This window comes from Entelurus aequoreus, linkage group LG27 (assembly GCF_033978785.1).
Source record: "Entelurus aequoreus isolate RoL-2023_Sb linkage group LG27, RoL_Eaeq_v1.1, whole genome shotgun sequence".
Lineage (NCBI taxonomy): Eukaryota > Metazoa > Chordata > Actinopteri > Syngnathiformes > Syngnathidae > Entelurus > Entelurus aequoreus.
In genome coordinates, this window is record NC_084757.1 from 15183900 (window position 1) to 15196399 (window position 12500).

The 12500-nt window shown below is 40.1% G+C and overlaps 1 protein-coding gene across 1 annotated transcript in view; it reads right to left on the reverse strand.

The window, feature by feature from the left end:
- LOC133644099 (uncharacterized) overlaps positions 1–3754 on the reverse strand; it is a 52653-nt gene extending 48899 nt beyond the window's left edge. The window contains exons 1-2 of the mRNA XM_062038421.1: positions 3685–3754; positions 3546–3605 (exon numbers count right to left, since the gene is read on the reverse strand). Coding sequence (XP_061894405.1) covers positions 3546–3605; positions 3685–3754 — 130 coding nt within the window. The remainder of the gene's footprint in view (positions 1–3545; positions 3606–3684) is intronic.
- Between the last annotated feature and the right edge of the window lie 8746 nt (positions 3755–12500).

Below are 12500 nucleotides of genomic sequence, written 5' to 3' on the forward strand. Positions count from 1 at the left end.
TCTCCATATTCTCTGAACCTTTTTGATGATATTACGGACCATAGATGGTGAAGTCCCTAAATTCATTGCAAAAGCTGGTTGAGAAATGTTGTTCTTAAACAATTTGCTCAGGCATTTGTTCACAAAGTGGTGACCCTCGCCCCATCCTTGTTTGCGAAAGACCTGAGCATTTCATGGAAGATGCTTTTATACCCAATCATGGCACCCACCTGTTCCCAATTAGCCTGGTCACCTGTGGGACGTTCCAAATAAGTGTTTGATGAGCATTCCTCAACTTTCTCAGTCTTTTTTGCCACTTGCGCCAGCTTTTTTGAAACATGCTGCAGGCATCAAATTCCAAATGAGCTAATATTTGCAAAAAATAACAAAGTTTTCCAGTTCGAACGTTAAGTATCTTGTCTTTGCAGTCTGTTCAATTGAATATAGGTTGAAAAGGATTTGCAAATCATTGTATTCTGATTTTGTTTATGATTTACACTAGGCTGACCATATTCTGAAATCCCAAAAAGAGGACACATATATGCGTGCCAAGGTGGGCAGCACGCCAAGGCTGGGACTAGGTGAAATTTTGCCAATGATACTCGAACTTGCTTTATAAATAATATTTTTATTTAAATAAAGCATTTTTTCTCCTCTGTTGACAGCAGTGTTGGCGCTAGGAATTTTCAAAATGGGGCCCCACAGTAAATTTTTGGGGTCCCTCTTTTTTGTAAGCGTTTTGAAAAAAAAAAGATAAACGTATGCATTATCCTGTTATATCTCACACTCTATATTGTGTTTTGGAAAAAGGTTGTCATAAACGTTACTTAATTCATTAAAAAAAAAAAAAAAATTAAATTTAAAAATTTGTATACATATGTAACTTTATTCAGTTATAAACATTCATTCACTTTCTTCTTTCCTTCATGGATCTGAACTTTACCACTGCTGGTAGTTTTTTCTATGTTTTTATTTAATAAGTTGTAGGTGCCAATTTAGTGTTGCCCCCTGCGACCCCGAAGGGAATAAGCGGTAGAAAATGGATGGATGGAAGTTGTAGGTGTATTTATTTCAGTATAAAAGTGTAAAAAGTGTTTTGCTTGGGTCATGAAATGATGATAATGGTGTGCCAGGGCATACATACATTTTATATTTAAGGCTTAAATCCCTGGAGTCTACATCAACTTCAGATCTATTCCTCATTTCAAAATGTTTTAGTTTTTTTTAATGTTGTTTTATTGTTTGTTTGTTTTCCGCCCTTTTTTGTCAAACAAATCTATGTTTTTAATGGCAAACACACAAAATATGCAAAATCTTCCACCAAAAATATTTTTCTTAGTGGAATATTTGATGTGACGTTATCGGAACCTTGGATAGGTCAATAATTCATGATAACTTTGATTTTGATTCAATATTATGTTTTGAGCAATGACAGTTTGAAAGAAAAAAAACAGCTTTGTTTTATTAGTCAACATTGCAACTGTTTCTAAATGACATTTCACCTGCAAGCTTTTTTATTTCACTTTTGTTATGTTTTTGTTTATTTTAATAGTATTTTTAGAATGTGCCGTGGGCCTTTAAAACATTAGCTGTGGGCCGCAAATGGCCTCCGGGGCACACTTTTGACACCCCTGCTATAGATAATAAAAAATGTAATCTGATAAATCTATCGATAAAAAGCAGAGCCTGGCGATGCATGCGCGTTTATCATAACGCTCTCTCTCTCTGTCTCTGCCCCTCCCTCACGAATGCTGCTGCGTGTGCAATCGTTCACAATTTGTTTTGTTTTTAACCCCTTCTTAACCCTGAACGTACATTGAAAATACACGCAACCCTAACTCAAAATGCCGGACATTTGAGGCATTTAAAGGCCTACTGATATGAATTTTTTAAATTTAAACGGGGATAGCAGATCCATTCTATGTGTCATACTTGATCATTTCACGATATTGCCATATTTTTGCTGAAAGGATTTAGTAGAGAACAACGACGATAAAGTTCGCAACTTTTGGTCGCTGATTAAAAAAAGCCTTGCCCCTACCGGAAGTAGCGTGACGTCACAAGCTGGAGTGCTGCTCACATTTCCCCATTGTTTACAATGCAGCGAGAGAGATTCGGACCGACAAAGCGACGATTACCCCATTAATTTGAGCGAGGATGAAATATTTGTGGATGAGGAACGTGAGAGTGAAGGACTAGAATGCAGTGCAGGACGTATCTTTTTTCGCTCTGACCGTAACTTAGGTACAAGCTGGTTCATTGGATTCCACACTTTCTCCTTTTTCTATTGTGGATCACGGATTTGTATTTTGGCCCTGCGATGAGGTGGCGACTTGTCCTGGGTGTACTCCGCCTTCCGCCCGATTGTAGCTGAGATAGGCTCCAGCGCCCCCCGCGACCCTGAAGGGAATAAGCGGTAGAAAATGGATGGATGGATGGATTTGTATTTTAAACCACCTCGGATACTATATCCTCTTGAAAATGAGAGTCGAGAATGCGAAATGGACATTCACAGTGACTTTTATCTCCACGACAATATATCGGTGAAACTCTTTAGCTACTGAGCTAACGTGATAGCATCGGGCTCAAATGCAGATAGAAACAAAATAAATAAACCACTGACTGGAAGGATGGACAGAAGATCAACAATACTATTAAACCATGGACATGTAAATACACGGTTAATAATTTCCAGCTTGGCGAAGCTTAAAAATGCTGTTGCTAATGACGCCATTGAAGCTAACTTAGCAACGGGACCTCACATAGCTATGATAAAAACATTAGCGCTCCACCTACGCCAGCCAGCCCTCATCTGCTCATCAACACCCGTGCTCACCTGCGTTCCAGCGATCGACGGAAGGACGAAGGACTTCACCCGATCATCCGTGCGGTCGGCGGCTAGCGTCGGCTAGTGCGTCTGCTATCCAAGTCAAAGTCCTCCTGGTTGTGTTGCTGCAGCCAGCCGCTAATACACCGATCCCACCTACAGCTTTCTTCTTTGCAGTCTTCATTGTTCATTAAACAAATTGCAAAAGATTCACCAACACATATGTCCAGAATACTTTGGAATTTTGAGATGAAAACAGAGCTTTTTTGTATTGGATTCAATGGTGTACCAATACTTCCGTTTATTTAGTGACGTCACGCGCATACGTCATCATACATAGACATTTTCAACCGGAAGTTTAGCGGGAAATTTAAAATTGCACTTTATAAGTATTGGCATGTGTTGCAATGTTAAGATTTCATCATTGATATACAAACTATCAGACTGTGTGGTCGGTAGTAGTGGCTTTCAGTAGGCCTTTAAGAAACTCCGCCCGGACAGCCCCGCAAAAGAGGACATGTCCGGGGGAAAAGAGGACGTACGGTCAGTCTAATTTACACAACGTGCCAACTTCACTGGTTTTGGGGTTTGTAGTTCCCTGCAGTAAAAATTGCTTCACATCCGGTTTGTTGTTACGTGTGCAGCAGGGTCACGGCGGCCATCTGTTAAGGGTCCATGTCTGCTTTAGGGACCGCTTCTATAACGCTTGAGGAGGCTAAGGCCCCCCCTCGACAACTACCTTTGAGATCAGCCGAGCCACAGCGACGGTACCCTCTCAAGGGGTCCGTTTCCCGAGCAGCTCGAGCACAAAATGGGAAGTGACCCATTAAGGGAGCCATATGTGGCCTTCCTGTACCTCTCCGTTCACCGAGGTGGACCATACATTGACTGCTTCTGGGTCGATGCAGGACAGCGCGGAGGTGCAACAATGGCGGCCTTCATCGGCATCTTATGACTAAAAACAATGTGACCGAAAGGCTTCTTTTTTTTTTTTTTTTGCACTTGTGACGGACTTCAGGCATCACATGGTGGAAGACAAAGTATCCCGCCAGAAGACACGAGGCTCGGAGTCTCGGGCCGTCTTCAGAACTTGTTTATCCTCCACCACGCACTGGCTTTTCTTTAACCGTTTCCCCTTTCCTGGCAGTAGGACGTTTAACTGTTTCGCTCACCTCAAACAGCGTCGGAAGGAGAATGACACGCCGGTCGAAATTTACGACCGCAGAGGGTTAACCGCGGTGGAGTGGAACGGTTGAGCGGCTACACCGCACTCTGGCGCCGTCAAAACAGACCTCTGATATAACAGAGGGACAGTTGGAAAGAGTTTGTGTTTCGCAGAATGTGGCGAGGTGCTGACATTATTATGATATTTGTACTTAAAGGCCATCTGAAATGAAATGTTTTTATTTAAACGGGGATAGCAGATCCATTCTGTGTCATACTTGATCATTTCGCGATATTGCCATATTTTTGCTGACAGGATTTAGTATAGAACAACGACGATAAAGTTCGTAACTTTTGGTCGCTGATAAAAAAAAGCCTTGCCTATACCGGAAGTAGCGTGACGTCACAGGAGGAAGGAATCCTCACAACTCCCCGTTGTTTACACCAGTAGCGAGAGAGATTCGGACCGAGAAAGCGACGATTACCCCATTAATTTGAGCGAGGATGAAAGGATGAGGAACGTTAGAGTGAAGGACTCGAGAGGCAGTGCAGGGTGTATCTTTTTTCGCTCTGACCGTAACTTAGGTACAAGGTCTCATTGGATTCCACACACTCTCCTTTTTCTATTGTGGATCACGGGTTTGTATTTTAAACCACCTCGGATACTCTATCCTCTTGAAAATGAGAGTTGAGAACGCGAAATGGACATTCACAGTGACTTTTATCTCCACGACAATACATCATTGACGCACTTTAGCTACGGAGCTAACGTGATAGCATCGGGCTCAAATGCAGATAGAAACAAAATTTTAAAAAACCCTAACTGGAAGGATAGACTGAAGATCAACAATACTATTAAACCATGAACATGTAAATACACGGTTAATAATTTCCAGCTTGGCGACGCTTAACAATTGAAGCTAACTACGGGGCGGCGGCGGGCGTTGTAGCTTTTCGACGACACCCCGGCCGCCATCAGAGTCGGCAAGAAACATATATTTCCCCAAAGTTACGTACGTGACATGCACATAGCGACACGCACGTACGGGCAAGCGATCAAATGTTTGGAAGCCAAAGCTGTACTCACGGTAGCGCGTCTGCTATCCAGCTCAAACACAACACAACCTCCTGATTGTGTTGCTGTAGTCCGCCGCTAATACACCGATCGCACCTACAACTTTCTTATTTGCAGTCTCCATTGTCCATTAAACAAATTGCAAAAGATTCACCAACACAGATGTCCAGAATACTGTGGAATTGTTCGATGAAAACAGAGCAGTTTGTATGGTGACACATTGGGTACGAATACTTCCGTTGCCGTCATGACGTCACGCGCATACGTCATCATACCTAGACGTTTCCAACCGGAAGTTTAGCGGGAAATTTTAAATTGCACTTTATAAGTTAACCCGGCCGTATTGGCATGTGTTGCAATGTTAAGATTTCATCATTGATATATAAACTATCAGACTGCGTGGTCGGTAGTAGTGGCTTTCAGTAGGCCTTTAAGCCTGTGTAATTGTGATACAAATTGAGATTTACAACATATTCACAGAGTAATGTGTATCATTAACAAATGCTATCGTAAGGCTAGATGCTATTATTAGCATTACATGTCAAGTTTGACGAGACTGTGGTAGAAATGTCCAAATCTTAAACAGGAACAAAAGTGAATTTAGTACAAAAGTTTTATTTACCCATAATCAAATGGTACAAGGTTGGATTGAATTGCCATGCAAACAGACAGTGTCTCCGGAGACGTTGGACGAAGCGAGAATCATCCCTAGACTTGGTCTACTTGGTTATTTATGTGTTTCCCTCTTGTGTCAAGGTCCAGTTGTTTTGGACCTGTTTGTTCTGCAACATCCTTGAATCCCTTAGCCATAACAAACAATCAAAACATCTTGTACAATGTCAGGGTGACCATACGCTCAACTCTTACACACACATGCTCTTCAAATGGTACAAAATAGAAAAAGGTGAAAAGGGCAGAAATTCCACTACAAGACATAAGACAATTTATTATCCGTCACCAACAGAACAGTCATACAATCAAATAAGATATGATATATAGTACAGGCCAAAAGTTTGGACACAACTTCTCCTCATTCAATGCGTTTTCTTTATTTTCATGACTATTTACATTGTAGATTGTCACTGAAGGCATCACAACTATGAATGAACACATGTGGAGTTATGTACTTAACAAAAAAAAAGTGAAATAAATGAAAACATGTTTTATATTCTTCAAAACAGCCACCCTTTGCTCTGATTACTGCTTTGCACACTCTTGGCATTCTCTCCATGAGCTTCAAGAGGTAGTCACCTGAAATGGTTTTCACTTCACAGGTGTCATAGTTTTGATGCCTTCAGTGACAATCCACAATGTATGTAGTCATGAAAATAAAGAAAACGTATTGAAATGAGAAGGTGTGTCTAAACTTTTGGCCTGTACTGTATGTATACATAGCCGTTTGGAGCTTGCCAAGGTCCAAAGAAGCGTCCAAATGCTAATGTTAGCATTTCATTAGAAGTCAGAATTGGCATTTATTTTTAATTAATAATTACACATATTAAATACATAAAAGTCATATTTATCACACTGCAGGTTTACACACACAAACACACATATATGCATCCACGAAAAATAAACGCCACATTCATACATACCCCAACCCTTATCCCTTAGATCAGGGGTCGGCAGCCCGCGGCTCTAGAGCCGCTTTAGCGCCGCCCTAGTGGCTCTCCGGAGCTTTTTAAAAAATGTATGAAAAATGGAAAAAGATGAGGTGAAAAAAATATATTTTTTGTGTTAATATGGTTTCTGTAGGAGGACAAACATGACACAAACCTCCCTAATTGTTATAAATCCCACTGTTTATATTAAACGTGCTTCACTGATTCGAGTATTTGGCGAGCGCCGTTTTGTCCTACTAATTTTGGCGGTCCTTGAACTCACCGTAGTTTGTTTACATGTATAACTTTCTCCGACTTTCTAGGACGTGTTTTATGCCACTTCTTTTTCCGTCTCGTTTTGTCCACCAAACTTTTAACGTTGTGCATGAATGCACAAAGGTGAGTTTTGTTCATGTTATTGACTTGTGTGGAGTGCTAATCGGACATATTTGGTCACTGCATGACTGCAAGCTAATCGATGCTAACATGCTATATAGGCTAGCTATATGTACATATTGCATCATTATGCCTCATTTGTAGGTATATCTGAGGTCATTTAGTTTCCTTTAAGTCATCTTAATTCAATGTATATCTCATGACACACTATCTGTATGTAATATGGCTTTTAATTTTTTGAGTCTGAGATTGACTTTTTTTTTTTTACTCCTCCTCCCCCCGCTTCTACCTTTCTGTTACCCTGTACAATGTTTGTCTTATCTTGAACGGGTTTGTGCTGAAAATGAAATTTCGTTGTACTTGTGCAATAACAATAAAGATCCTTCCTTCCTTCCTTTTGCTTTTCTTTTAATAGTGATGGCAAGTTAAGGCACAAAAAAAATACTCATACAAAGTAGAATTTATATGATCTAATACCGGGGTGTCAAACTCATTTTAGATGGGGGGCCACATGGAGAAAAATCTACTCCCAAGTGGGCTGAACTGGTAAAATCACGGCATGATAATTTAAAAATAAAGACAACTTCAGATTGTTTTTTTTTGTTTAAAAATAGAACAAACAGAACATTCTGAAAATGTAAAAATCATAATGTTGTTTTGTTTTTTTACACTTACATGTTGTGGTTAATAGTATTCTACCTTTATTTGTCGTTATTTATACTTTCTGAATAAATGATGTGATAATGTTCATCAGTCAACTCATTGGTGTTAATTTTCAATCTATCAAGATAAAAAATAATATCAAAATCAAATTATAGGATGTTATTTATGTAGTTTGCTAATTTTTCTCGACTGGTGCACTAACATCATGTGGTTTATTTTTATTTTTTTTACATATGTAGCATCATCTACAAAGATACAAATAATAGCTATTGCAACATCTAGTGGACACATTTAGAACAGCAGTTTCTTTCATACCAAAATTCCGGCTCATTTTTATACTTAGCAACTTCATCCCACGGGCCGGATAAAACCTGTTCGCTGGTCTGATCCGGCCCTCGGGGCCGTACATTTGACACCCCTGATCTAATACGACGTCATACATGCTAATTTTGAACTTGCGAACTTTTACAGAACAGTGTTTTAAAAAAGCATCCGATGCTAGCATTAGCATTTTATTTGGAATCTTAATAGAATTAGTTTTATACAAATACAACCTAAAGAATCATATTCACTCCTCTACAGTAGGTCTATGGAAGTTGTACAATCATATTCATATATGCTAATGTGGAACATTGGAACAAGTTAGCATACATGCTAACTTGCGTCAATTTGAATGCAATTTGGCATCTGAATAGATTTTTTTCTCTTTACAGTATATGCATGTGTGGAGGAAGATGTGGCCAGCGCTGCCTGCAGGAGCAAAGGTCACCGCCTCTGTCCATCAGACGGGGGCGAGGCAGTGCTGACGGCGAGACACAGCTGGCAGGTAATTCGATTTCACAGGTGGTACGTGTTAATCTAATCATCTGTTGTCTTTAACAGTCTGCACTGGAGCTTGAGTGTCTTACAAAATGTTAATATCAACAAGGTTTGGGCCCGCTCTTGTGAAGTGGACAATGTTCACATTCAAAACTTTAATTTTCTCTCACGGCTCCCCAAGGAAAGCTCAAGCCCAGGGTCAATATGATCCGTTATTGCCGCCATATGAGCAAATAGCGGAAGTTATGAGCAGCTCTGAATAGAAGATAATGAAAAATATGACGTGTCTTCTCACTCTTTGTGGAGACGGATTAAGCGTGTGTGTAGACGGTAATAAGGAGACACCACTCCAACATGTTTTATGGCCTTTCAATAACTGTAGGTAACGATAACTTAAAAATAAAGACAACACACACATTCACACACTGATGGCGGGAGCTGCCATGCAAGGCGCTAACCAGCAGCCATCAGAGGCAAAGGGTGAAGTGTCTTGCCCAAGGACACAACAGACATGACTAGGAAGGTAGAAGGTGGGAATTGAACCCCAGTAACCAGCAACACTCCGATTGCTGGCACAGCCACTCTACCAACTTCGCCACGCCGTCCCATATATTTTGTATTTCAAAAACCAATACAATATATGTATAAAAAATATACATTTAGGCCTCCACTCAGGCTTGATCCCGGGGACCCCAAAGGGTTTTGGTCAAAAAAATATAAAAAATGTGTCATTATTTATTATTATTATTATTATTATTATTATTATTGTTACTCAAGGTTTAAATCTCTAGATCAACATTAAGTAATATAAAGTTGTTAAAGATTTAAGTTGTATGCCCTTTTTGTCAAAGAAAATCCTGTTTTTTTATGGAAAAAAAACCAAAATATATAATATTTTCACCCAATAAAGGTTTTAAGTGGAATATTTGAGATTATATAATAATTGGAGCCTTAAAAAGGTCAATAACTCATAACAACATTGATTTTAATTAATTATTAGTTTTTGAGCAATGACACTTAAAAAAAAAAGTCCCACTCACTAAAGTGTTAAAAAATGAATTACTTTAAAAAAAAAAAACTTTTAACACAATAATCTCGAGATCACCTTCAGATCTATCCGTCAATTATAAGTTTTATTGTTGTTTATGTTTTTTGTTTGTTCATTTTAGGCCCTTCTTTAAAAAAACAAAAAACATCTTAGTTTTTTTATATGGCAAACACAAAATATGCAACATTTTCCCCCAAAAAATATCTCAAAGTGGAATATTTAATGTGACGTAATTGGAGCCTTGAATAGGTCAATAATTCATAATGACATTGATTTTGATTCATTATTATTTTTTAAAGACAGAAACAGCCTGCATGGCAACTTATGTTATTTTAGTCTACAATGCACCATTTTCTTGTTACATTTCACCTGTTTGCTCTTTTTATGTCTTGTTTAGTTTTTTATCGTATTTTTAGAATGTGTCGTGGGGCCGTTAAAAAATTACCTGCGGGCTGCAAATGGCCCCGAGGCCGCACTTTGGACACCCCTTCTCTAACCACTAAGCCACTGAGTAGGTGGCCTAGTGGTTATGTACAAATCATAATGTTGTTAGGTTTCTTTTACACTTACATGTACATATTTGTCATTACTGATACTTTCTGAATAAATGATGTGATAATGTTCATCAGTCAACTCCTTTGTGTTAATTTTCAATCTATCAAGATAAAAAAAAGTGTATCAAAATCAAATTACAGGATGTTATTTATGTAGTTTGATCATTTTCCTCGACTGATGTACTAACATCGTGTGGTTTCTTTTGTACATATGTAGCATCATCTACAAATAAATGTGTGGAGGTTGCCCTCCAGGGGGTTCTTCGGACCACCAAGCACCGACATGAGGATCAGGGTTACAATACAGTTTTATTTTGTTATAGTTCAGCGGGTTGCTTTCTAGCAATTGTCTTTTCTGTCCGTGATCGTCACGCTCTCGCTCTCGCTCTCGCTCTCGCTCTCGCTCTCGCTCTCGCTCTCGCTCTCGCTCTCGCTCTCACTCCAGCTCCAACAACCACTCTCCTCCCGGCTGCTGCTTATACAGGGCGACAGGTGATTAGATGACAAGGCCCACCTGGGCCATCTACGCACCTGTCGCTGTCTTCGAGGCCGGGTCCTGGCACACCCGTGGACCCCGACTTAAACAAGTTAAAGGGGGGTGTTGCCATTTAGTGGTCAATTGTACGGAATATGTACTGTACTGTGCAATCTGCTAATAAAAGCTTCAATCAATCAATTCAAAATCCCTGTTCCGCTGCAGGCCTGCAGGCCACGCCCCCTCCACAAAATGGTAAATGGGTTATACTTGAATAGCGCTTTTCTAACTTCAAGGTACTCAAAGCGCTTTGACACTATTTCCACATTCACCCACTCACACACACCGATGGCGGGAGCTGCCATGCGAGGCGCTAACCACGACCCATCAGGAGCAAGGGTGAAGTGTCTTGCTCAAGGACACAACGGACGTGACTAGGTCCGTAGAAGCTGGGGATTGAACCAGGAAGCCTCATGTTGCTGGCACGGCCACTCTTCCAACTGCATCACGCCGTCCCACAAAGATACAAATAATTGCTATTGCGACATCTAGTGGACACATTTAGAACAGCAGTTTATTTCATTCAAAAATTTCAGGTTCATTTTTATACTTGGCAAACTCATCCCACGGGCCGGATAAAACCCGTTCGCAGGGCCGTACGTTTGACACCCCTGCTGTAGAGACATGTTACAGTTATCCCAAGGCTTCTTCATTTCTTTCTCTAACTGTAATGACGTCCGCCCTCGCGTCCCACAAACAAACGCTCAATGGCGGGATTTCCTTCCCTGTCGCTTATCAGTTAGATCAGCAAAACAATGGGCTGCCCAAGCAAGACTTAAGTTTTTGTTGTCCTTTTTTTTCCCCCAGCGTCACCACCAGATGTTCTCGTCTGGATGCCGGCCGAGACAGCGCAGCACCGGAATAAACCCCCAAGTCATTTTTTTTAACTGCTTTTTTTTGTTTTTTTTTTAAAGCATTTTTTGTTTTTTTTGGAGCAAGATAACGTTCTAACATCACCGCAGCTTTCCCAAAATCCCAGCCGACCGCTTCCTACGGCCATTTCCTTGGCCGGCGCAAATCGAGCTTTAGCAAAGATTTGCATGGTAACGTAACAAATGGTAATCATAGCGCTCCATCGGGCACGACATCAGATACTAAGAAGTTGGGGATTTCACTCGAATGGAATATTTTCACTCGCGCCAAAATATAATCATCTTTTTTATCGAGTAACTTATTTATACAGTTTTTTGTTGTTTTACTTTGCCACAAAAAAAATCCATAACCATTTATAGCAGTGTTTTTCAACCTTTTCTGAGCCAAGGCACATTTTTTGCCTTGAAAAAATCCGGAGGCACACCACCAGCAGAAATCATTAAAAAAGGAAACTCAGCTGACACTAAAAAGTTGTTGTCGCAATTGTTGGATATGACTTTAAACCATAACCAAGCATGCATCACTATAGCTCTTGTCTCAAAGTAGGTGTACTGTCACCACCTGTCACATCACGCCCTGACTTATTTTGACTTTTTTGCTGTTTTCGGTGTGTAGTGTTTTAGTTCTTGTCTTGCGCTCCTATTTTGGTGGCTTTTTCTCTTTTTTTGGTATTTTCTGTAGCAGTTTCATGTCTTCCTTTGAGCGATATTTTCCCGCATCTACTCTGTTTTAGCAATCAAGAATATTTCAGTTGTTTTTATCTTTCTTTGTGGGGACATTGTTGATTGTCATGTCATGTTCGGATGTACTTTGTGGACGCCGTCTTTGCTCCACAGTAAGTCTTTGCTGTCGTCCAGCATTTTGTTTTTGTTTACTTTGTAGCCAGTTCAGTTTTAGTTTCCTTGTGCATAGCCTTCCCTAAGCTCCAATGCCTTTTCTTAGGGGCACTCACCTTTTGTTTATTTT